At 36.5% G+C, this 25,984-nt stretch overlaps 1 protein-coding gene across 2 annotated transcripts; it reads right to left on the bottom strand.

Annotated features, from left to right (window-relative positions):
* Positions 1–10,330: 10,330 nt before the first annotated feature.
* LOC126162336 (eukaryotic initiation factor 4A-I) lies at positions 10,331–23,513 on the bottom strand. Of its 2 annotated transcripts, XM_049918773.1 has the most exons (11): positions 23,367–23,513; positions 22,316–22,421; positions 22,017–22,164; positions 21,824–21,933; positions 21,492–21,657; positions 20,960–21,069; positions 20,777–20,885; positions 12,630–12,802; positions 11,667–11,836; positions 11,383–11,567; positions 10,331–10,407 (listed from the first exon to the last, which is right to left on the bottom strand). In XM_049918773.1, exons 1-10 carry the CDS (start codon positions 23,387–23,389, stop codon positions 11,423–11,425), a joined length of 1,260 nt encoding a protein of 419 aa, XP_049774730.1. In that variant the 5' UTR covers positions 23,390–23,513; the 3' UTR covers positions 10,331–10,407; positions 11,383–11,422. The 2 variants fall into 2 exon arrangements, with proteins under 2 accessions (XP_049774730.1, XP_049774729.1); XM_049918772.1 differs by having other exon boundaries at positions 10,331–11,567.
* Between the last annotated feature and the right edge of the window lie 2,471 nt (positions 23,514–25,984).

The raw sequence follows: 25,984 nt of genomic DNA, 5'->3' as shown, positions 1-25,984 counted from the left end.
GTGGCTTACAAAACACTCATTCGACCTATACTTGAGTATTGCTCATCAGTGGGATCCATACCAGGTCGGGTTGACAGAGGAATAGAGAAGGTCCAAAGAAGAGCAGCACATTTCGTCACAGGGTTATTTGGTAAACGTGATAGCGTTACGGAGATGTTTAGCAAATTCAAGTGGCAGACTCTGCAAGAATGGTGTAGCTAGCTGTCCAGGTTTCGAGAGGATGCGTTTCTGGATGAGGTATTGAATATATTACTTCCCCCTACTTATAACTCCCGAGGAGATCACAAATGTAAAATTACAGAGATTCGAGGGCACACGAAGGCTTTCCGGCAGTCATTATTCCTGCAAACCATACGCGACTGGAACAGGAAAGGGAGGTAATGACAGTGGCCTTCCGCCACACACCGTTGGATGGCTTGCGGAGTATAAATGTAGATGTAACCCGTTTCTACATCTACGAGATTACTCTGCAGTTCACAATTAAGTGCCTGGCAGAGGGTCATTGAACCACATTCAAGGTGTTTCTTTACCATTCCTCTCTTGAACAGTGCACAGGAAATATGAACAGTTAAATCTTTCTGTGTGAGCTCCAATTTTTCTTATTTTATTATGATGATTTTTAGCAAACGGAACACAGCATGTTGTTCTCAATGGAGAGACATCTACAGACATTAAAGTAACCTCTGGCATGCCACAGGGGAGTGTTATGGGACCCAATGTAGATGGGTGTCAACAAAATATGTTCACATTTGTAGAAGGAAGTTGGTGACTGAAATTTCATGAGAAGATCCTGCCACAATGAAATTCCCTTTGCTTTAATGTTTGGCACCACAGTTTGAATGATTTCACACTTCTCATTATTTAAAAGTCAAGTGCCACTTTTTGTGCCACAAAGATATCTTGTCTAACTCATTTTGCAATTGATTTTGATCACCTGATGTTATACTTCACAAGTTTAATTATGTGGGTTATACAAAGCATATATCCTGCTTGTCAGAACATTCATTGTGTATGACAGATTTTGTAAGCTTCTCTCAAACAGATAAGCTTACACTTCCTCCATCTGAGTCAACTAAGAGTTGTTGCACACCATATCTCCTGTGTTTCTTATGATAATAAGCAGAAAAAGTTATTTTTGTTTTTATTTCAAACGATATATAGACCAGATTATTATTTTATGTGGCCAATACATGTGCAATCTAAAATTAGAGTGCCGGAATTTTGGTTCACGGATATTTATAGCAGGTGACAAAAGAACAAAGTCCCCAGCGATGACCAAGCACAGCTGGTATACTATGTTCTCCAGTCAGGCTGCTGATTTGTAGGTACAGAAGAGGACTTAAATTGAACATCTCACAGGCTTATTTCAGTATCATATCAAATATATCTCATGCACACTTTTTGTTTGAGCAGAATCCACCTACACACTGCAAAAACAAAATTTACACACCGCAAAAACAAAATTTAAAATATCTTTACAAATCATCAGAGATACAGGCCTGATGACTCTGGAACAACTTATTTATATAGTTCACACAATATAAGCTACATTAATATGGAACCTAGAAGATCTACTCATGTATTTCTGTACTATTTGCCATAGGAATTTTGATACACGCTGAAATAATTCTATGTTAAGTCATACATTACTTTTGTTACACAAAATTAATGCATTCATTACAAACTTATTGTACATTCAAACTAAGTTTTTTTCGCTCACATTGTTTTGTTCGTGTTTGATTTATGTCTTGTTCTGTTTCATTCCTGGTGCATATGAAACCACCTTTATGTAATATTATGTGTGTGTATAACAATCGGTGTATGTTATAGTAACATATTTACATTACTTTACAGGTAAGATGTGCATGCCACAGGAAAGCTTAGCATTGTACCAAGGTATCATCGAATGCCCACTGCAGTTCCAAGACATATGACTTGTTTTCAGACTAAAGCTAAATGTTTTGATTTACCTTTTTTTGTATAATTCCATTTAACTTCACAGCACAATGCAATACTGGAATAAAAATAAGCAAGTCCTCAGTTTTCATTTCCATTAACAGTGGAGAGTATTGTGATGGTTGAGACCAAAACTGTTTCTTTGCAACAGCTGAATATATTAGTACCAAGAGACAGAATGTCACTTCACTTATTACTTTACCAGCCAGTGGTATTTTCACCACATCAAACTGAAATGTGCTGTTTTGCTGTAGCGAAGTGCTAGATTTTCCTTTACCCATATTTAACGATTCCCGCTAAGACATTTTTCAAACTCCTTAGGTCATACCAAGGATTTTTGTTTCCAAACTTTCTGCATAGATATTGCTTCTTCTTGTTTTCTGGGAATGAAAAAAACCTTTAGTGCTTGTTTTTTAATTCCATAACATATTTATCTGTCACAAGATTTTAGAGTGCCCACCATTTTGATGGACAATGTTCTCACACCCAATCCTTTGTGTCACATACATGAAATCTTACTGCAAATTTGAGGACAATATTGATATTTCATAGTACCCATGCGAGTCCTAAATGAGTCATTACAGATTGTACTGATTCTTGTTTATCTATATGTGCACATTACTTCAATTGCACCAGCACCAGACCGCTTGTCTGTACCAAGAGTATTTTACATAATACTGACTGCCACCAAGTCACTGCTGGCCAAGACAAATGCTTTATGACACCCTGCGATTGTTGGAAGCAACATGTTCTGATCTCTGTAAGTGAATATAATTGAAATATGTATTTCATAAAATGTAATCACAGATGTGAATAAGAACAACCGTCACATGTATAATGGAATGACAATGAAAATTTGTGCCAGACTGGGACTCGAACACAGATTTTCCACTTATCGCAGGCAATCACCTTACCATTGTGCTATCCAAGCACGCCTCACAGCCAGCACCAACAATGTGTCTAAAACCTGCACTCATCCATCCATTATGTATATTCCTGTACAGTGGACACATTTTCATTGAAAATCACTTACCCAGTGTAGGCACATAAATATAACACTGCAGTGCCTTACGTTGTTCAGAAGTACGATACAATATTTATTCAGACATACATACCTCCCCGGTATATATACATAACAGATATAAGAGTGCAGGCTGTAAACAGTTTGTTGACAACATGTGGAAGTTTAGATTTGACTATGAGGTATGCTCGGCTAGCCTAATGGTAAAGCGATCACTCACGATAAGCGGGAAATCCGTGTTCAAGTTCTGGTCTGGCACAAATTTTCATTTTTTTCATCCATTGCATAGCTGACAATGGTTGTTCCTATTCGCAACTGTGAATACACTTCATGTATTTCATAGCAGCAGTAGTCTGAAGGAACATTGCATCATGTTTCTGAGCACAGGCACTGCAATTGTAAATATGTTATTTGTAGAATATAAAGGCTAAGGGTAAGCTATGAGACAAAAGTGATAGAAAATTCTTATTCCTGCCAACACACACATATAACAGCAAACTAGACTTCGGAATATTAGTTCCTTCCTTGGAGAAGAAAACATGTTTGATAAGATTAATAACGAAAGGGCAGGACACTCAGTCCCCAGCACGAGAGGGACCACAACTACAGTCACATAATCTTCCTTTTGAGAGAGAATAGGACAGACATTTCAGATCAAATGGATACTTATTTTTCATCATATAAACCATCTGAACCACAGAACTGTCTTAATACCAGTGTTAAATACCTCAACATGTAGGAAGCATATGGAGAATGACAGTGTTGAAATAATACATTGGCATGTACAATGAACAAATATTATTGCAAGGATCTAGAAGCCAACAAAGTTTACCACAATCTCGTAGTCCAGTGTCGGGAAACAAGCAATACCAGTCCCTTACACTTACAGCACAGGAAAAAAATATATGAAAATGCAGAAGAGATACCAGCAGCATTATCAGATTGTTACAGCTAAGGGGCAGTCTGAAGCTTCGTAACACATGAAAAAAAGATTGCCACATACTTCGAAATTTGCAACTCATTACCCTTTTTGCTAGCGTTGTTCTGATCTTGTTTCGTTTTATATGATGGCAAGGTTAAGTGAACAATGTGCAGCTGTGAAATTTTGTTTACTACTTGGTAAAAACGTTGCTGAAACTGTTTTTATGTTGAAAACAGCTAATCAACATGCGCTATGGGAAGAAAAGTGTACGAGCAGTTTGCTCAATTTAAAAAAGGCGATATGTCAATTGATGACAAACCTTGTTCTGGGCATCCATCAAGTGCCCAAATCAACGACGGCGTTGAAAAAATTCGAGAGCATGTGCTCATAGACCGTCAACAGACAACTGATCAACTGTCAGATTAGTGTGTCATCTTGGAGCACAGTTCAGCAGATTTTAAACGAAGATTTGGGAAAACTGTGGCTGCCAAATTTGTTCCTCGGGTTCTGACTGACAATCAAAAGGAACGTCAAGTTGAACAATGTTGTGCTTTGAAACAACAGCTTGAAACTGATCCAGATTTTCTGTCAAAGGTCATTACTAGTGATGAGCCATGGTGCTATGGTTAAAGAAACAAAGCAACTGTCAAGCCAATGGAAGACATCACCACCCAATCAAAAAAAAGGTCCGTTCAAATCAAACATCAATACAATGCCGATTTGCTTTTTCGATGCAAAGGGCATAGTTCAGAGCGTGTTCCTCAGGTCAGAATGTCAATCAACCCTTTTAATTGGAAGTTTTAAGAAGATTGCGCAACAGTGTTCATCAAAGAAAGACCCAATTTGTAGCAAACAGGAGACTGGTTGTTCTACCATGACTACGCACCTGCACAGACAGCCATCTCTGTTAGTTTTCGACTAAAAAGGCATGGTCCCTCTGTCCCACGGCCCTTACTCACATGACCTGGCTCCATGGAACTTTATTATTTCCACGTATGAGAAGCAGCTCGAAAGGACACCAATTTCACAACATTGAAGACGTCAAAGGGAGGGAGGGGGGTTCCTGTCAGCCATTTCTAAAGATGAGTACAAACAAAAAATGTTTTGAACATTGGAAGCATCAGTGGGATAAATGTCATAGTTGTAATGGAAAATATCTTGCATGGAATAAGGTTGCTTTGTAAACAATTTGAAGCTATATAGCTTTTTAAAAATAATTCCAGGTTTTTGGGTACCCCCTCATATCGCTCTGTCCATTCATTTACACACTACTTTATAATTTATCAGCACCCAATTACCTACTGACTAATTTGATACTAGTCTTTCTTTTATCATTTCTTATTCCTCTTAATATATTTTAATTCTTGTTTTAAGAAAACAACCAGCCAACATTCTCATGGTACACACGTCACATGTTCCACTGTGGCTCCTCATTTTAACCAACAAATTTAAAGTACAGAATTGTAATCACTATGGTTCTTATGAGAGCTGCTATCCGGTAGTAAGCCATCAATCTCTATGCCACATACTACAAAAATGCTATTCAAAGACATGACCGCCTAGAGTGGAGACTGTGCCAATCAACAGTCACATAGCACCCTGCACGAGACTTTTTCTGTCATCACTGACAATTAATAAGTTAAATGATTTTTGGCAATCTGACGAAATCTTTTTGTATTTCTATAGATCATGTTTGATATTTCTAATCTTAAAAAGTAATACCTAGCCTTTTTCCAAAACAGTATGACAGACTGTAAAGTCATGTAAAGAGTTAAGTTGGCCATCCTTTCAATGTATGGAAGATATTACAAGAACGTAGTGGAAAATATTAGGCCTCAATATTATGAATTTAACACAGTGTCCTGTGACGAGATATATCCTTCCCATCCCACCTTCTGCCTCACATCCCAACAATAGACCGAGATATGGGACCTGTCCCACATAACCTCCCATTACTACCTATTCCAGTCCTGTCACAGGCATATCCTACACCACCAAAGGCAAGGCCACTTGTAGAAGCAGTCAGATGTTCTGACAACTTAGCTGTAACCACTATGTCGTATTCTACATGGGCATGAAAGGCTGTCTGCATGAATGGACACAGACAAACTGTGCCAAGGAGGCTGCCGGACCATCCAGTTCTGAACATGCTGACCAACATAGGGTTCACTTTAATGACTGCTTCACAGCCTGCACCACCTTGATCCTTCCTACGAACACCAAATTTCTGAACACTGTATGTGTGTAAATAGACTGCCAATCTGAAGATACAGAAAAGCCAAAAATTGTATTATGATTTATAGGAACTCCAAACAATTTACACATTTCAGCAGTTTTGATGTCTCCCCAGCCAACATTTTGCCAAAGAATTCACATGTGTATAATATGGCTAATGTGCAATATGAGTTGAGTGCATTACTCTTAATGTTCCACAATATCTCAACATGTACATCATGAGTTGGAGTGTCTTCAGCTGTTTCCAAGTATTGTACAGCAAGTATTTATGGAAGTATACTTAGTATGACTGTACTGTTGAAGATAAAATTTTCCATCAGTCACAATACTTCCCACATTCCTAAACTGTGTGGCAGATGGTATTTCTTATACTACACTTTACAATCCAAACCCAAATTTTTCACACACTCTCACTTGTTTGCTTTCTATGTATCAGTGTCATGTTGCCACTCTTCTTTCAATAAATGGCAGGTTACCAATGACTGTGCAACCCTAAACAAGCACAAACTCACCTCTGTACTTCATGGTTGGGATTACTGTACATATATGGACCACAGCTCTTACATGTACATCTAAGCATGTAAGTGAAATCAGCAAACTAAATAACATCTTTGAATTAAGAAATTATTTTTCGGTAAAACTTTGATAAGCTACAGTATGTTCAGTAATTTGGTCTTGCAGACCACATGGCCAAAAATTTTGTTTCAATTTTTAGAAAGTATTTATAGGTTTGAATACTACATTTAAAACAAAGATCATTGACATACTCAGTGATACAGTTAATCCAATTTCCTTCAATGAAAAAATAATAAAATGTATTAGTTTCCCAACAGTGTACAAACTTTAGTTCATTCTACATCACTACTTGTTTGACAAACTGGTACTTATGACTATTCATAAAGAAGCCAATTTTTTTTTTCAAAAACTTGAATTTATAGAATGTTTTACAATGTCGTGAAAGTACACATTTTTTGAGACACATTGAGACAGTCACGGCAATTGACAAGCTCTGAAATTCCAGTCTTACAATTCTGCTACCTCTACCCATCTGGCATTAAATTCCCAGGACCCCAAATCTTTGGTAATGTGTGAAAGCAGTGCAAAACAACAGTACAATATGTTCAAAAATGGGCAATGTCCATGATTATGTGAAAGTGGTCGCCAAGTATCAAATGCAGATTTGATTCATTTGCTTGAGGAAAGGGTTATAGCTTCAGCACCTCTGATCTTTTTATTCATTTTCCACAGATTAGTTGTACTTTTCTGTACAAAGTGAATATAGAGATTCGGGCACTGGAAATTTAATGCCAGAGATACAGGCAGCAACATTCTACAATTGTCAAATTTCGAAGTTCATCAAAGGGTACATCAAATGTCTCAATGTGGCTGGAAACTAAATAGACAAATTAAACTGTACCTTTTCAACAGTATTGTAAAACAAGTACTGTAATTCACTCACTCTTTTTAAATAACAGGTTACTTTATGAACAGCCCACATTTAGAGCAGATGTTCCTGTAGACCTACTGAAAATGTAATAATTTAAAACCACCTATCAACTGCAGCATGTTAGCTTATAACGGGCACACAGAATAAACTATCTAGTAATCACACTACTTGAGGGTAGTCTTCACACTAACAGAAAATTGATTTGCATATCTGGTCAAACAATCATCAGTTTCCTGAATATATAAAAGATTCAAGAATTTGGCTATTTGCCTCGAATGAGAAATTAGCATTCCTAAGTCCAATTGCTGTGACAGATGAGTTGGTGCAAGTGTACATATGGGTAGCAAAGGTCTTAAGTAAGGAGAAAATACATTGCATAGCTTTCAGGAGTGGTGTTTGGAATACTCTTGTTGTGGTTAGAGTGTAAGTACTTAAATTTGTGAGACAGCTTACATACCAGGTGTATCCTAAAGATGTGATTTTGTGGTGCATGTGCCACAAGGATTTCTCTTTGAAGCACAAGACCGATTAGGGTTGGCAGAATCTAAGCACACCAAGATCTTTGAGAAAGAAGGTGTAACATCCAAAAATGAAAATTTCTACAGAAGAGCCCTGGAAAAAAAAAAAAAAAAAAAAAAAAAAAAAAAAAAAAAAAAAAAAAAAAAAAAAAAAAAAAAAAAAGAAGACATGATGTGTCCATCAGTAACCACTTCAAGAGCAGGACGTGTTGCTGAGTGACCGGGGAAGAATCCATTAACAATGGGATGTAGGTGGGGAGAGAAAATGAATTCACACAAAGTAATTTGAATTCCTTGGACAGATCAGGACTTCAAAACAGTTTTAAAATTTGAATAATGTTAAAATTAGGTCCTATGGTTACAGTTTGTGGAAAAGTACTTACCAGAGGACAATTAGAATGGAGCAGGGTATGTGTAGGTGTGAAAGAATATGATCCAAAATTTGAAATATCAGTTCAACCTTGTTTATGTGCTTGGCTCCCACAAACATTTTACTGGTTACATTTACCCTTAACTGTATTTCAACCTGTAAGTTTTACCAACAGTGGAACCAAAGCTTTTTTCTGCAGCATAATGCATATTACCTACACCAATAGTTTCCTTGCTGGTCAGGAAGTGAATCGCACATGTAAAGTTAAATGTAAAAAAGTAAATTATTAAAATTCAATATTTTTATCTTTTACTCCAATACAATCAGCAAAGGCAACAGCAATGGAAAAAACCTGTGCCATTTCCATCATCTACAAATCAATTTCCAAAACACTGCATTCTTCCCAACTGAACTTGCTAATCAGACTATCAACAACAACACACACAGATCGACCAATAATGTGTTGGCTATAATTCAAAACTTCTCGTGCATGCTTTCTCATTGTCTCTGCCCTTTCAACAAAATTCATGTCTCATCACTTCAGATATATTGAACAGCAAAACTTCTATGAGAATTTTGGAAAACATTGTTTGTACAGAGTGTCAGGAAACTTTAGCCTATGTGTAAAAAAATACTTAACATTTTCACCATCATATACTTCCTGCATATCATTCAACTTTAAAATTTTCTGAAGTTATAACCAAGTTATGACATATGTAAAAAGCTGATACACGAAAAGTTTTCTTCTGTTTACCCCTGTACTACTGAACATTGACACCGATGACAAATATTTTTCTAATGAAGCGAAAAAAACTTTGGTACAGTTCATAGCAGCACGAAACTACATTGTACCTTCCAAATTGTTTGCTCAGTTTGGGTTAGGAGACAAAATCAAAAATTTTGAGAATCTGTACACAGCAGAATCAAAGGACCAGAAGCTCAGTTTTAAGACTCATGATGCACAATTTAAACAGAAAGCTTATTGATGAGTAACCCCATTGTATACACATGATACAAAATTTGTTCTCATTTCCTACTCTACCAAAGATTTTTCTGTTGATCTAATGCTACAAAGAAAAGAGGTGTCAATGGCAATTGATTCAAATCTAGATTTGCCAACTTATCTTAAGACAAGCAAGCATTGTACTTTTTGTTTGTGTGTTGGAAATACATTATGAGCTCCCAGACATTAACGACTAACCACAGAACATTGAATTTATAAAGAAATTGATTAGCTTGTCACAGAATCTTATACAGTAAGTGGCAATAACTGGCACACATTTAAAATGCATTTCTACTAATAACCTCAGCATTTATAAACAATCTTTATTACAGGAATGCTGCGATAAAACATTTGCTGCTCATCTGGAAATTTTTCCACAATATACACTGTCATCAAGGGAGATCTGAAACCTTTCACCCATAATCTGGGTCAGACATGCTCTCAAAATTGAAATCAATGAACGAAAAAGGCTGTTTCACCAGATTTTCACATTAAGATTTAATACAGAAAGTCTAAAATCTACCATATTAAACATGGTAATGATAGTATATTAAAGTGCCAGATATGAGTCATTATGAAATATAGTTCAAGAACAGAAAAAACATGGTGTTGGGTCCAAATCAATTCGGAGTACAAAATTGACAACTTTATTAACAATCTATTTAAAATATATTTTGCTAAATTCACAAAGTTCATGCTCATAAACTGCTAAAAATTCAATAAATAAGAACCAGTAAATCTAGCAAAATCTGAGGTACAAAATACTGTAAACTGAAATATAAAATTTCAATCAAACAAACTTTCGGGGCACAAAGGAGAGGAATTTTTAGGAATATACAAACGATAAGAAAACCACTGTTTGCTGGACTTCAATTAGGAAATTTTGATCTTTATTTCCAAAAATTTCTTCTCACTGGCGGACTGGCCAAAAATGCCTGTAAATACAGAAAAGCAGTTTGAATATAATAGCTTGCCTAGCCTTAAAACACAAAAAATCTGAATAACTGACGCAGTAAAGCAATCCATGTTCAAACAGGGTTTCAATTGATTAACAAGCAAAACAATGTAATTTAATAATTTTTATTAGCGCACTAAATAAGATTATACAAAAATGATTTTCTTGGAAACTAAGCATTAAATTAGATCGTCTCCTGCATCTTTTTTGATTAAAATATCCTTTCCAAAATCCAACCAAACATCTTCCTAGACAACAAAATACCAGAGTATGAAACCAAATTAAATGTGTATTTTGGAATCGGCAATAAAATGACATCATTCTGAGTTTTTTCACTGTGTAATTGTTAAACTGTTTGCCTGATTTTAAAAAGTTTTCGTTCACCCATTTGACGTATGATGAAATATGTTTTACAGAATATGAATACAAAGACATCTTTTCTACCCAGGAAAGCACTAAAAATAGATATGGTTGAAGGAGGAACTGCAACAGAAGCACAGTCAGGTCCAAAGTTCAATATAAATACAGTCAGCTGACTTATTTTCAGTATTAGTTTTCTCTCATGCACTGAGAGCCTGATAACGCAAACTGAACCCGTCACAAGGCAATTTTATATCTAAAAAAAGTAACACAAAACAGGAGTTTAACTAATCAACATACAAATAACCTGCCTGTTAGTTTTTTTAAACACGACACCAAATTCAGTCAATCAATCAGGGGCTGTCAAATTCAGCACCCCGACAAAAGAAACAATCACTTTATGGGGGGGAGGGATGGCGAAGTCCAACCCCCAACACCCCATATGCAAGTCTCTCAGATAGGATCCAAGAACAGCACTAATCTGCGTGGATGCCTGGAGAATAAAGTGTGCATCGAGAGCCGACCAGCGAAGTACGATAATTCGCTATCACGAGAGTCCAGAAACCATAGGTGCGGCCAGAACCTCGATACTCACACCATCAGAAAACTCGAGGCAATACAGAACAGCACTAGACTTAGATCAAGTCTGCTACATTCATAGGCATCTCATCAATATGCGTGTTGTAGAATTTCTCAATGTCCTCCAGCGTACGCCTGTCATCTTGGGTCACAAAGTTGATAGCTACACCTTTTCGGCCAAACCTTCCACCTCGACCGATCCTAAAAAAGATAAAACCAATTTTATTAAACTTTCAAATCATCCTAAACAATTGCGAGAAAAAGTATTGTACAATCAAATGAAGTTTGTCGTTTCCTTACCTGTGTATGTAGTTTTCTCGATTAGATGGCAGATCATAGTTTATAACTAGCGAAACCTGTTGTACATCTATACCACGAGCAAGAAGGTCTGTAGTAATTAGAACTCGACTCGAACCGGTTCGGAACTGTCTCATAATAACATCTCTCTCTCTTTGCTCCATGTCACCATGCTGTAACAAATTTTACAGTTTTTCTTCCACATATTTGACAAATACAACACCACATGATAATGAAAGCACCTGTAAGACTTTCTTGCAAACTACAACAAACTACAAATACTTAATATGGTTTCTTTCTAAAGTCAATAAACAACACTCGAACCCATAAAATTCTAATTGACAGAAGAGGAATATAGTCAGCACCTGACATACCAATTTCATTAAAATAACAATCTTTCAAACCTAATGTATGAATAAATTAATTGTGACTACTTTATCTGCATGGCTGTATCAGTAATTCCTACAATTTGGACAGCCAAATTTATAAAGATGGAACCCCTAAAACATTACCACACTAAATGTGTTAACATTACTCTAAAGAAACTTTTCATAATACATTCTGCTTTTGAAATTTGTTTCTACACTTTTTTAAATTTCTGACGTTCAATAACTTGTGGAATAGTCTAAAAGGAAATTAAGACATCGTTCACAAAATGTTGAGGCTTAATTCACTATGAAAGACTCCCCAAAACTTTAACAAGTTCGACAAAACTTTATGTGGATTAAGATTTCTACAGCTTTTTGAGAGTTGGGCCTTTAGGATGTTTTTATAGATGCAGAACTCTTACATTGGTGAGAAGCTTTTGAAGACAAAGTGTAAAAAACTAAATGCCTGTGTCATTTGCCACAAACCCTTATGTACCATCTAAAGCTTTATGCAAATAGAATAAACATCATTTAATCAACATTAAAAACACACCCAACAATTAAATTCAATAACACTTATTTGAAGATTAATCCTCACCATTGCTGAAACCGTGAAGTCCCGTTTATGCATACTTTCGGTGAGCGCATCCACCTTACGACGTGTATTGCAAAATATGACAGCTTGTGTGATGCTAAGAGTATCATACAAGTCACACAATGTGTCCAGCTTCCAATCTTCACGTTCAACATTAATGAAAAATTGTTTGATACCTGGAAAGAAAAGCATGTTTAATAACTGAATGACCATTTAATTTGCTGCAAACTTAATTGCAATTAATATTTTGACTAAATGTCAGTAAAAAACACTAGCAGCTCATTTTAAAATGCAGCACACACACTGTCCATATAAATGCCATGATTCACATAGTTACCCTGTTACATTTTTCATACTACACACTTTATTCACTGTTCAATACAACATATTTAAATTTACCTTGCAGTTTTAGTTTTTGTAACAATATGTGCACTACATACAGTGTTAACTAAGAAATCAAGCTATACTATATATATGTTATCACATCCTTTGTCATTCATATTCATTAGCTACACAAATCTCTACCACACTGTCGATTTACAGCTCAAACCAGGCTTCTCTACACTATAAGTCTCAATAAAATCAATATTTCAGAGGCAGGGCAGCAAAGGTTGGGAAGGGTGGGGGTGGGGTGATACATGGACATTAACCCAATTAAGATGTGAGTGTACAATCAAAATTGGAAAGCAATGTTGCAAGAAATTTGAACACCTTTCAATAGAACTTATTTCAACAAACTAAGTGATTTATGGAATGTAGAGGAAGGAAAAAATAAACATAAGGAAGCTCAGAAAGACACCAACTATTCCAGTGCTAAATAAGTCGTTCTTAGCCCCTACACACTTTACTGCACCTGAAGCCACTTTTACACTAAGGGTAAATGATGGCTTAAGGGACCACCACCACAATTTTAGAGGTTGTCCAAATTATGCAGATACTCAACATAATGTCACATATGTAAGCCCTGTAATGAAGTGAGGTTGCAAGGGATCTATCTCTGAATACACAATCCACTTAAGGCAATAGAAATGTTAATAAATTCTATTCATGATAAAAGCAAAATACTTAAGCTTTTATACAATTTTTCCACACCACAAAGCTGAAAGACAGTGACCAATAATCATGTTCAACAAATCAAGGCATGTTTGGATACACAGAAAAAGAAACATTGTGTTTTGCTGAAGATGGAGGCATGTTAATCTCACAAGCACGGAAAAAAAAGGAACTTCCAACCCAAGCATGATTATTCTGAAACTTTTATTTGCTTCACAAAATTTACACACAAAACGTTTAGCACGTGGTATATAGCACCTTCATTTTTATCCTTTGGGGGTCTTATTTTCTACATGCGACATATTGTTAATTTCTCCTTCAACAGCGACATGATTTTGGGACTTTGCACAGAGTATTTCATATATGATGTTCTCATTTATAAGGAGCATAGGATTTTTCCTTGTCTTAAGTATTCTAAAAAGTCATGGACTATTGTCTCCTGTGGGAGACTACAAACAAAGTTTAGTGAAATCTACATGTAATATACCAAGAACGAACGACAAAAATTAAAGGTGCACAGAGGCACAAAAATCAGCACTAGTGAGAAACATTACAAGAGTTTACTTCTAACAAAGACATCACCCATTAACATCAGTATACTGGTGTTTCTGCACCTGTAATCTTCAGTATTCATCTTCAGAAATTCATAACTACACTCAGCACAATCACTGATACACATCTACAACATTACTATGCAATTCACACTTAAGTGCTTCACAAAGGCTTCTCCAAACTATCTTCAGACACTTTCTCTACTACTCCACATAGGAAAAATGAACACCTAGCATGAGCTAAATTTCTTTTATCCTGATCATTTAGCCCTATGTATACTAGGGACAAAACACACACACACACACACACACACACACACACACACACACACACACACACACACAATGAAGGAATTATTTGAATGGGACAATCTGTAGAAGTGATGCAAATGTACAGAAAAACAAACTATTACAATTTCAGAAAAATTTTATGATTATTCACAGAAGGAAGTGCTTCACAAATTGAGTAACATGTTGGTCCACCTTTGGCCCTTACGCAAGCGGTTATTCGGCTTGACATTGATAGGATTGTTGGATGTCCTGAGAGATCATTACAAGTTCTGACCAATTTGTGCATCTAATAATCAAATACCTGAGCTGGCTGGAAGGCCCTGCCCATAATGCTCCAAACATTCTTAATCGTGAACAGATCCAGTGATCTTGCTAACTGTTAAGGTGACAAGTCCCAGTGAGCTGAGGCTCAATTACCAGCGAGGAGAAATTTAGACCCACCAGACAATGCTGGGATACCAGCCCGATTGTCACCCGCCATATAGCCTGACAAGGAGTGATAGTCTGGGGTGCTATTTCTTTCCATAGTAAGATCCCTTTCATTAACATCCATGGCACCCTTGCAGCACAGCAGTGCGTCAACAATATTCTATGCCCTGTTTTGTTGCCCTTCATGGCAAGCCATCCTGGGCTTACATTTCAGCAAGGTAATGCCTACCCATACACGGCAAGTGTTTCTATTGCTTTGTCTTCATGCTCAACAAGCCCTATGTTGTCCAGCAAGATTGCCAGATCTCTTTCCAACTGAACATTTGGAGCACTATGGGCAGCCATTCAAACACCTAGGTTTTGGTGATCTAATGCACTAAATGACCAGAATTTGGCACAATATCCATTCAACAGCCATATCAATGCCAAGCTGAATAACTGCTAGCATTAAGGGTCCCAAGATAGAGCAACACATTATTGACTTGCTCAATTTGTGAAGCACATTAGTTGAATAAATCATCCAATTTTTCCTGAAATTTTTATCATTTGTTTGCTCATATACATCAAATCTACCAATTTCTGCCGTATTCAGAAAACTCTCATTGTGCTTAGGTTTTTTGTCTGGGTACTTTCACATTCAGATAAGAAAGTTGGTGATTAAAATTTCGTGAAAGATCTCACAATGAAACACCTTTTTTTAACGATTGTCACCACCAACTCACTTTTTTTTCAGACATTTTCCCCCATTTTGCAATAATATGAAGCAAGCTGCCCTACTTTGAACTTTTTCCACATCTTCTGTCACTCCCATCTGGTAAGGATCCTATACCACACAGCATTACTCTACAAGGGGTCAGACAAGCTTAGTGTAGGCAGACCTGTTGCATCTTTGTTCTGTGCCAATAAAACAATCTGGTTTGTGCTCCCCAAAACATTACAATTGAAACTGTTCACGATTGTAATTCCTACGTATTAGTTGATTTGACAGGCTTTACACTACTGTATTATGTAACCATGACCTCATACTTTTCCTTACTCACGTGCAGATATTAGGAACAGCAGAGGGCCTGTCACACTTCTTTGGAGGACAATGGATACCACCTCTGTTGCTCAATTTTCTGTCATTTACTTCATACTTTGATCTTTGATGCAGGTAATCACAAATCCAGTTGCACAACTGAACTGATACTCCAGAAGCAGGCAATCTGAATGCCCATGTGAAAGAGGATTAAATCAAGTTAAAACAACCATTACACTTAGCTTTATTTTACAACACTAGTTAATGTGATTTCATTGTAACAATGGAATGATCTAACTACCGAGTCTTACTACTTTGGTTTGGATGTAACATCCACAGAGAGAATCCTTTACATGATATCAGGTTCCTCACATTATGTCCTACAATGATCAGGGACATTGTTCATGCTGCTCTTGTACAAAAAACAGTTTTATATAAAATATTGTTGAAGTTTGATATGAGTAACGCAGAAGCAGTATAGCTGTCTCCATGTGCACCAATATAAAGTGTACGATAAACATGGAAAAGCAGGTCTACAGATGTGCATAACGTACTTCCCTTGCTACTTTGTATCTCCATAGCAGTGTCATGTCAGCTATACACCATTAGTTTAATACTCCATGTGCCAACAAATTTCTGCAGCCATTTTGTAAGACAATTTTACTAATTAGAGCATCACTACAATTTTCATAATGGCTACTCCATTTCAGAACACTTCTAACACAGCAGGAACACAGTTGACCATTCCAGCAATTTTGTGTGTGTGTGGTTTTTTTTTTTTTGGGGGGGGGGGGGGGGGGGGGCGCACACACTGATCCAAAAAAAGTTTTGGGCAGACCAAGTTCAGCAAGCTGTCAAAAGGAATAAATAGAGGGGTGGAAGCATGAAATCTTAAAATGACAATTACAAGTTAGGTACTGCCCCCCCATATTTCTTTGTTTGTGCACACTACATGGGCAATCCTTCCGATACTGGTGACAGTGCTGTTCTACGTGAAAATGAAAGAATTACAAAATCTATTGCATAGGATGAAGAAGCTACTGAGCAGATAATCTGGATTACAAGTAAATGAAAAAGTATCAAGGAGCAACAGAAAAGGGTTATAGAGAAGTCAAGATTTTGACTCCTCTAATACACGAAGTAAAAGACTCTTCTAGCCTTGGAAGTAAAATGACACACAACAGATGAATCCAGGACCTGTCAAGAAGCAGACTAGCCCCATCAAATATAGCAATTTTAGCTACAATATGTTTGCTGATGTCAAATGATACACCTTAATTTGAGGAAGAAATCTACAACTCAACACACCGTTAATCTAAGTGATTGGCAGTCCGTGGGAAAACTGGTAAAGAAGAGACGCAAAATGTTCAAGATTATTTATTATGGAAGAATTCTGAAAATTGGACTGATAAGTGAGGTTCTCCTTAGTGAAGAAAGGAACATTGAGAGGGAGCTGTAATGGACAGATTGGGAAATATACAGTAAATAATTTATGATCTCTTGTGTAGGTGCTATTCTCACATGTTATACATCTGCCTTAAAGTTATGCCACATTAAAACCTATTGGTTTAACTCCACTGTAGCTTCCAAAACAATCTTCGACACCTGGCGACCCTAATCAGTGTCGCCCCATAGATGATTTTGAAGAATTGGGGGACTAACACGGATAAAGGACTGGCTTTGAAATGCAACAAACATGGGGAGTTTTTAAATGTTTCCTGGCTTTGTATTAAGTATATCAGATTTCTGCTGTTTCATCCGGTGTTCACATACCTTGTTCATTTCCATATGCATCTTACCTTTACATTGTTATTCATGACATTCTCAAAACTGAACAACATTCATATGTGGGCATCTAACCTATTTGCTTCATAGCCAATTGAAACAAAAATGTATGGAAAGTTTTCAAGAAAATTTAGTTTACTGAACAGCATTTAGTAGCAACTGTAATGGAATTAGAATGAGATTTTCACCCTGCAGCGGAGTGTGAGCCGATATGAAACTTCCTGGCAGATTAAAACTGTGTGCCGAGTTCCGAGTCTCGGCCCGGCACACAGTTTTAATCTGCCAGTTAGTGTAATGGTATTAACTGCTAGCTACTACCACACCCCAAATCCCATTAACAGTGTAGCTTGTACACACACACACACACACACACACACACACACACACACACACACATATTAGTATTGTGTACCTTATTGAAAATGGGTGTAAGGGATCAGTTATTTCTAATACAATACATTCTTCAGACTGATAAATTGGAGAATGTTACAGTTTCAGCCAAAGGAATGATATTTAAGTTTCACACACCCCTATGTTCCCGCAATATCTCCAAAGCAGGGAGCCCAGTAGCTGCATCTGAAAGTTTGGCTGCTGCCACCAAACAGTGACAAGTGCAAGGCAACATGATCACATAGGTGTAGGTTCAAAGGCAAGATTGCCAGTTTTGGGCCATGAAATGTAAGTTCTCTCAAAATGTGCATAAAAAGAAAACAATCTTCATTTCCTCTACGTCAAACCCTTACTGGTTATTTTAATGAAACAACAAACATTTGTCCTAATTTATTTTGCTGCACTAAAAGAACTGCAAATGTCTTTACATTATGTTATACATTGATGTGAGCTGTTATATGCCTTGCCTAATTCAGTCAATGCATCCCCGAACAACACTTGAGGAAACCGTAACTCAGTATTTAAAAGTGTGTGTCATACCATCTGGCCTTCTGTTAGTGGCTGGATAAATCTTTTCCAGCCTCTTTAAAAGCAGAAATGTCTAGCCTCAGTTTCCTAGACATGGCATAAAATTCCCGTGTACTTCTACCTCCTAAAGACAGAAAAAACTGAACAGTACTTCATGTACTTTCATTATGGATTAAAGAATGAGATGCAAGTAATTACAGCACTGCAGTAAACAATGTCTCAAGCCTAATGTAGAGATGGGAAATTTGTGACATTACTACTTTACACTAATAGCAGCCAATTTTTAATGAATAATTATTGTGCAATTGTTAGAATTCAGTAGTCAATTACCAGTCACAACTGAAGGCCATTCAATCCCTGACAGTCCTGTTTTGTAGTGCTGTCTTGAGGTTGCAAAAATGTGTGCTGTTTTGTAGTGCTGTCATGAGGTTGCAAAAATGTGTGGTTAGAATTTTAAGACTGGAGAGGATTTTTAAAAATTTTATACCTCTATGTTCAGCATCAAGTTTTTAAGCACCCTTTTACAGCTGTGCCCCTCTCAGCCTATCTTTGAACAAGCACAGACAATGGGGAGACATGGTTCCCAATCCCATTTTTCACTGTCATTTGGCAACGTAACAAACACAATGTTTTATATTTTTTGCATGCAAAGTCACTAATCTACACAGTTTATAATTTTAACCATTTTTTGTCCATTTCACAGGCGAACTGCTTTATGTCAATGTCCAACACGCACAATATTTCGGCAAATGACCACATCGCCATAAGTGCACCTGATGGCAAGATGGCTGTTTGGCAAAATATTGTGCCTATTTGACACTGACCTGTGGCACTTTATCCATGAACTATTTTGACATTAAGTACACCAGAAGAAATTGAAAAATCAATTTTGTCTCGCTATTTAAGCAATGGACAAAGGAAAGTCTGCTTAATGTTAAGCTGTAACAGGATAAACTTTTGAAATCGTTTACTATATTTCAGTAAACTAAGGCTTGAGTAATTTTAAAAATGTCCCGGACTGGACCCAAGAAACTAGGTTAGTCATAGCTTTGGACTTACACCCATCTTCAGATTATGATGATTACACTCAGTGCCTTCTTCACATATTCCATATTGGATTTCTATATAAATAATACGTAACTTACTGCATATTTGATTCAAGTAATCATTTGAAACAATCCTGTAATCACTACCTCAACTTAAAATTTTGTAAATGATGAATTTTATGTACTTGTCATTTACCAGATTTTTCCCATTACATTTCCTATCAAAGAAATAGCCAGTATCCATTATCGATAACATTAACTTACATTTTCAACTATGAATGCTATTTGCACAGCTCTCTGGAAGTTCATCACCCAAAGTGACTTGTTAGAAGTTTACATATATAATATACAAGCAGCTTTGGGAATCTAAGACCATCGAAGTGTGATATCTACATACTATTTTCCACAAATTTTATCATCCTTAACCACAGGTTGTGGTTTTGTGTGTGTGTGTGTGTGTGTGTGTGTGTGTGTGTGTGTGTGTGTGTGTGTGTGTGTGTGTGTGGTATTTTTCTACAATGTAATAGATTTCTGAATTTACCTCTTAAGTCGTCTTACAAAGAAAAGTGCACTAAACATGGATCAACTGTCAACAATTCCTTCAACAGAGACTGCTTAATCAATTGCAAAATTAGATTTTTATGCATGATAAGAAATATGGAGCAAATGTTACAATAACTGCAGATCTGACTAGACAACATATCACTACTACCTAATTTTGTATTCACATTCAACTCTCAAATATTACATTCCATTTAAAGTAGACTACAGGCTACATTATAAATCAACCAGATTTCAGAAACGAGGGGCAGTGCCTACCGCTAACCCAGACAAGCTATTACAGCTAATTTCCCTCATCTAAGCATTTCAGCATCACCACAGAAAACTGTACAGAAATCTAAAATTAAAGGTTTGCACTCTCACAATAGTGTTATTAACAACTGTTCAAATTAAAGAGCTACAGCCTCACTTGAGACACTTGCTCTGTTTGTAATTTTAAATTCCGACACACCAATGCGAATGTGAAGAACATGTCAGGGTTATCATAACTGAACTTACCTTCAAGTGTAAGCTCTTCTTTCTTCACCAAAATCTGAACAGGATTCCTCATGAAGTAACCTGTCACCTCAAGTACATCAGCAGGCATTGTAGCTGACAGCAAAATGACCTGAAATGGGTTCCAGATTAATATTAATTTGTCTACCCTACTTCACATTACCAACAAAGATGAAAGTATATTACCTGTATTTCTGGATTAAGAGTCTTAAATACATCGTATATCTGATCCTTGAAACCACGGGACAACATTTCGTCAGCCTCATCTAATACGAACAGTTTAATGCTATTTGTTCCTAAAACAAAATGCCATGTGAAAGAATTACAAGTCATAGTTAATTTATTTCCTTTTACATCACAAAGGCAAGGAAAATCATTCAAATTGATTCTTATAAACAGTTACAGACTAACATATATAAACTCTAATCCATCTGTATAAATACTACCACCCTATAGAAAGGAAAGTTTAAATACACAGCCAACAATTTGCCATTATTTTTTACTTTGGTACTGTAGCACATACATATCAACAGTATTTTTTTACTAAGTGAAAGTAGCTATAGCTTTTGAACAGAGGTGTTCTCACATGAAATTGTGAATCTTTGGCACCTTCAGCTTCTAAAATATGCAATTTTGAAATTCATATATAGACTGCCCTTACACTTCATAAACAAATGCACTATTACCAAACTTGTTGCATCATTAAAGTTACACTTACTTAGGGCTCGTCTGTTAATCATATCCATTACTCTGCCTGGTGTTCCAACTACAACATGAACACCCATCTCCAGCTTTTTCATATCTTCACGAACATTTGTCCCACCAATACAGGCATGACACTGTGCATTCATAAAATCCCCTAATGCAATCACAACCTTCTGGATCTGCAACAGAAGTAACTTCAGTCACTAAAACAGCAAATTATTTACTTAAAAATTTATACAATTCAGTAAATAGCATGTTGCAACTTAATTTTACTATTTCAGGAACTAAATCAATAATGATATACTGACAATTTATGACAAATCATAATCAGTTGGGAAAAGATACCTGCTGTGCCAACTCTCGGGTTGGTGCTAAGATTAATGCTTGACATTCACGAAGTGAAGTGTCAATGAGCTGGAGGATTGATATTGAGAAGGTTGCCGTTTTTCCAGTACCTAGGCAGTAAAAAGAAAGAAAAGTTGCATCTTCCACTGAGTACAATTTAAAAAGACTTAAATCAGACCAGTACTAAACCTACCTGACTGTGCCTGAGCAATGACATCGTGGCCTTTAATGCAAGGCATGATAGCTCGCTGCTGAATAGCGGATGGTTTTTCAAAACCATATGCATAAATGCCTCTCAATAACTCTTCCTTCAAATTCATGTCATCAAAGTTCTCAACCACCTAAGGATCAAATTCATACTTTCACAAGCCAAAGGATGATAGTATTACAAAGACTGAACAAAATTCAATAAATTTCAAAACTCCGCGGCTCTTACGCTTACATTGCTCCTCTGCTTTTCCCCGAGTTAAAGTGCTATTACATATTACTTACCTGCTCCCAGTTCGACTCAATAACGCCATCGGGTTCCATTCCTGGAGGTCCTTCATATGCGTCCTTTTCTGGGCCATTTTTGGACTCGTCCGCAGGCCAGTCATTTCTGAAATTAAAAATTACAATTATCTGTGAAATTTGTCAAACAAAAACCGCGTTAAAATGTTCCACTACAGTACGGAAACTGCTCAAGCATTATCACAAAGAGGCGGCTCAAGCATGTGTACAATATTTCTCTACCATAAAAATTTACAAATCAAATTAAAAACATTCTTGCATTATAAATCTCTTTCCTGCTATCTACGATTCCGTTAGCATGTGCGTGATCCTCTTTCCTCGACTACACTGTCACCAGCACAAGTATCCCACATTGCTGTCACGATCTGCTGGTGTGCGCGCGCTAAATAGGCTCATAGCCAACAAGCTGGTCTCCACATTAACACAAGTTACATTAAGAATTATTTTTAACGGTAGTACCCTGGAAAATAAAGGAATGGTTCTGTGCTGACATCAGTCTGAATTCTACGAACAGCAAATTTTCCTTTCACAATGCCATATAGTTCAACACAAAAGTGCAGAGTTTATAAGCAGTTCCCGCAAGCACAAATATACATGTACTGATTCTCACAAAATTAAGAGTATCTGAGTTCAAACCTTCTCGAAAGACCGAATAAAACTACGAATTAAACCTGTGTCACTTAGTGCCAGTGCGAAAACGTGCCAAACTTCTTTAGCTATTGGTAGATAAACTAACCATCCCTTCAAAACGCCACGTTCAAGTAGCACTAAATCAACATTATTTTATTGAACACAGCATCTTTTAAACCAAAGCGTGCGAGTAATTCACGTTCATTGTCAAATTATACCTGAACGCCATGTTGGCAATCGCACCACACCATTGGAAACCTTGACAATACGGTTCACAAAGCAGACTACAATGTAACAAATTTACAAAATATTATCTAGAGCTTCCAATAGTGTACCCTAGACAACATTTACATAAACCTTTAAACTGAATCTACCATACAGCTTCGAAAAACCTATCACTTACCTTCTATCTGCTGCATACGACATGTTCAACTCACGATTAGAGCGACGGAAAGAGAAATTCTAGCGACTTCGCCAATGTGTTCATGCGCGAAAGGGGTACGAAGTTCGCGAATGTATACACTCAAAGTTTCAAAGATATTGATAATGCAGTATATCCAAAATTTAAAAATAAACTCTCTCTACTCCATATAGAGGAAAATAAACTGATTTTAAATTTTTTTGTTGAGCTCTACTTTTATATTGCGTAAGACGATTAGGTGATCATACAGGAAGTTGCGTATATACCCATAATTCTGTGCGCTTCGAATTTGAGCAGCAAGGGGGGAGAAATTAAATGCTGGGTTATAGAAACCTTGGAGCCAATAAGACTTACAGCATCACAACAAATGATGTATTTATGTTGTCCAAACCAGTAATTACTTATCAGCCGCAGAATGTGGTTTCATTATCAGTTTTCAGTTTGCGTCGCAAGTGTTTCAGGGACTGAAGCTCGCAGAATTTTCTTGTGTTGAGGGTCACTTTAGAAACATACAATTTCGTTTAACATGTAGTTACTTTCACAGAGAATGTAATAGACATATTCTTTGCAAAACAGAGTTCTGATATTTATTCTCAGATCATCTTCTGATTATTAGTATCTAATGCCCTTGGTTGGATGTTTGGAATCTTTAAAGAATTGTTTCTTATGAACATTGTAGCATATTTTGACAGCATGCAATTTTTTGAATAAAAATTTTATTTTTATAAAATATTTTATAACACATATCAAACGAACAGACCAAAATCATTATTAGGTATCTTGCATGTTATCACAATTTTGTTCTCATCAGATGTGCCCAGAAGCAGTATTGCTGCTGATGATATTTAGTGTAATTAAATTCCAGCCTCCTTACCATAGCCATATGTTTAAAATAATTACTGCAAGAGCTTTTGTCTTCTAGGAGGTGGATATAACCCTAATTTAGTTAAATTATAACATCATTAACCTTAACTGTGACGAAGTTGTCCTTGTGTGATATGTTAGAACAGATTTGTGTTGTGCCCTTTAAACTTAATCCTAATGGTTTAAAGCGATAATTGCTCCAAAACACAAGTGCATATGTTTGGCATTGGATTCTTATTTACTTTAGTATTCAAGATTGCAAAACTCATTGATAACTAGTTTTGGCTGCCTCCAAATCTAAGAATAGAAACATTGCTGTGTTTAATCGCTGCTGTGCCTGCTCTGACCCAAGCATATTACTCTTATGCTAGGTGACAGTGGTAAATTTGACCATTAGTTGTGATAAGTGCTCTTAATATGGGGACACTACCTGATGCAATGCTATTTTACAGTGTTTACAATGATCGCATATACTTGGGGACAAAAATTTTTATTGAGCTGTGCATGTACAGATATTTTGGGCTGTGAATGTTGTTACACACAATGACAGTGTCACTCCTACTGGCCTAGTGATTAGACATTCTTGACTAATAAAGGATTATTTGTAAGAATCCAATAAATATTAGCATACTTAGATTGCTGACATCCAACCTAACTATGTTAGGAAACAACAGTTACAGTTCAGTGAGCCTCTTGAGACACCAAATGTAGTACATTGGTTCTCTTAAAGCCTTTGACATTAAAACCATTGTGTAATGTGGCATGCAACAGCATCTATATGAGTTCTGCTGGACATCATTTTGCCCCTCATCCCCTCTAAACTCTCATGGTAGCTTCAGAGTAAATACGCTGTACTGTGTTTCCACTGAAGTTCTCATTCATTCTAGAAGCCCACTGATTCTCAGAATGAGAACATAACCAAATTATACATTTGTTACAATCCATAGCATGATCCTGTGTGCTTCACATAAGTGCACTTTCATCATTTCAGCCATATACTGTATGCTGCCACAAACCTGCTGCTGGTTGAGGATTGAAGGAATGGTGCTATTATAGATCCAGAATTTGGGTTTAAGTTATACAGATGTACTATCCACAAACTTGAAGAATGTGGGTATAACTCTGGCTGGGCGGATGGGAATTTGAACCGCAATCCTGCAAAATGAGAGTCCCTTAGTTGTAAGACTGAAGCAATGAACTCCTTGGACCCAATTTTATATCAGCTAAAGAGAGAATCTTTAATTTCCTGATTATGCTTTCTGATTTATTTTTATGTCAGCAGTTAGCAGGCCTACTTTATTTGATGTTAAAATTCCTGTGTTAGTTGACTCACAGAATATTAATATAGTAACAAACAAAATGAGAACTTAGCCTCAGCTCGAACTTTTAAGTAAAAAGGAGGCTGATTTTAAGTTGAGACTTAAAAAGCTTCAAAAACAAGGTTATACTCCAAAGTACAATGAATCCAATTGTACCCCTGAGTTTGAAATTATTTCTTACTCTTTTTCCTAACCTCTATTTGAGTTTTAATATCTTCTTTGTCCTCATACTGGCAGTAAGCTGATAAACTCTAACAAACAATATGCAGTACAGCGAACTATAGGATGTCGTAAGAAGCAGAGAAAAATCACTGTGGTGGAAGACTGGTCTTTCATGCACTAACAGTATTGTCTGTGTAAAACATAAAATGATACATGACAAATGGTCATAATTAAATGACACTATTAATAGTTACA

The sequence above is a fragment of the Schistocerca cancellata genome, chromosome 2 (assembly GCF_023864275.1).
Source record: "Schistocerca cancellata isolate TAMUIC-IGC-003103 chromosome 2, iqSchCanc2.1, whole genome shotgun sequence".
Taxonomy (NCBI): Eukaryota; Metazoa; Arthropoda; class Insecta; order Orthoptera; family Acrididae; genus Schistocerca; species Schistocerca cancellata.
The sequence above is the reverse complement of the archived record's forward strand: the minus strand, read 5'-3'. Positions and strand labels throughout refer to the sequence as shown.

Coding starts and splice junctions, on each gene's coding strand:
- LOC126162336 (XM_049918772.1), bottom strand. CDS start 23,389: ATGTCGTATGCAGCAGATAGAAG. Junction 21,934..22,016: donor CATTGCTCAGGCACAGTCAG/GTAGGTTTAGTA, acceptor TTTACTGCCTAG/GTACTGGAAAAACGGCAACC. Junction 21,658..21,823: donor CCCGAGAGTTGGCACAGCAG/GTATCTTTTCCC, acceptor CTTCTGTTGCAG/ATCCAGAAGGTTGTGATTGC.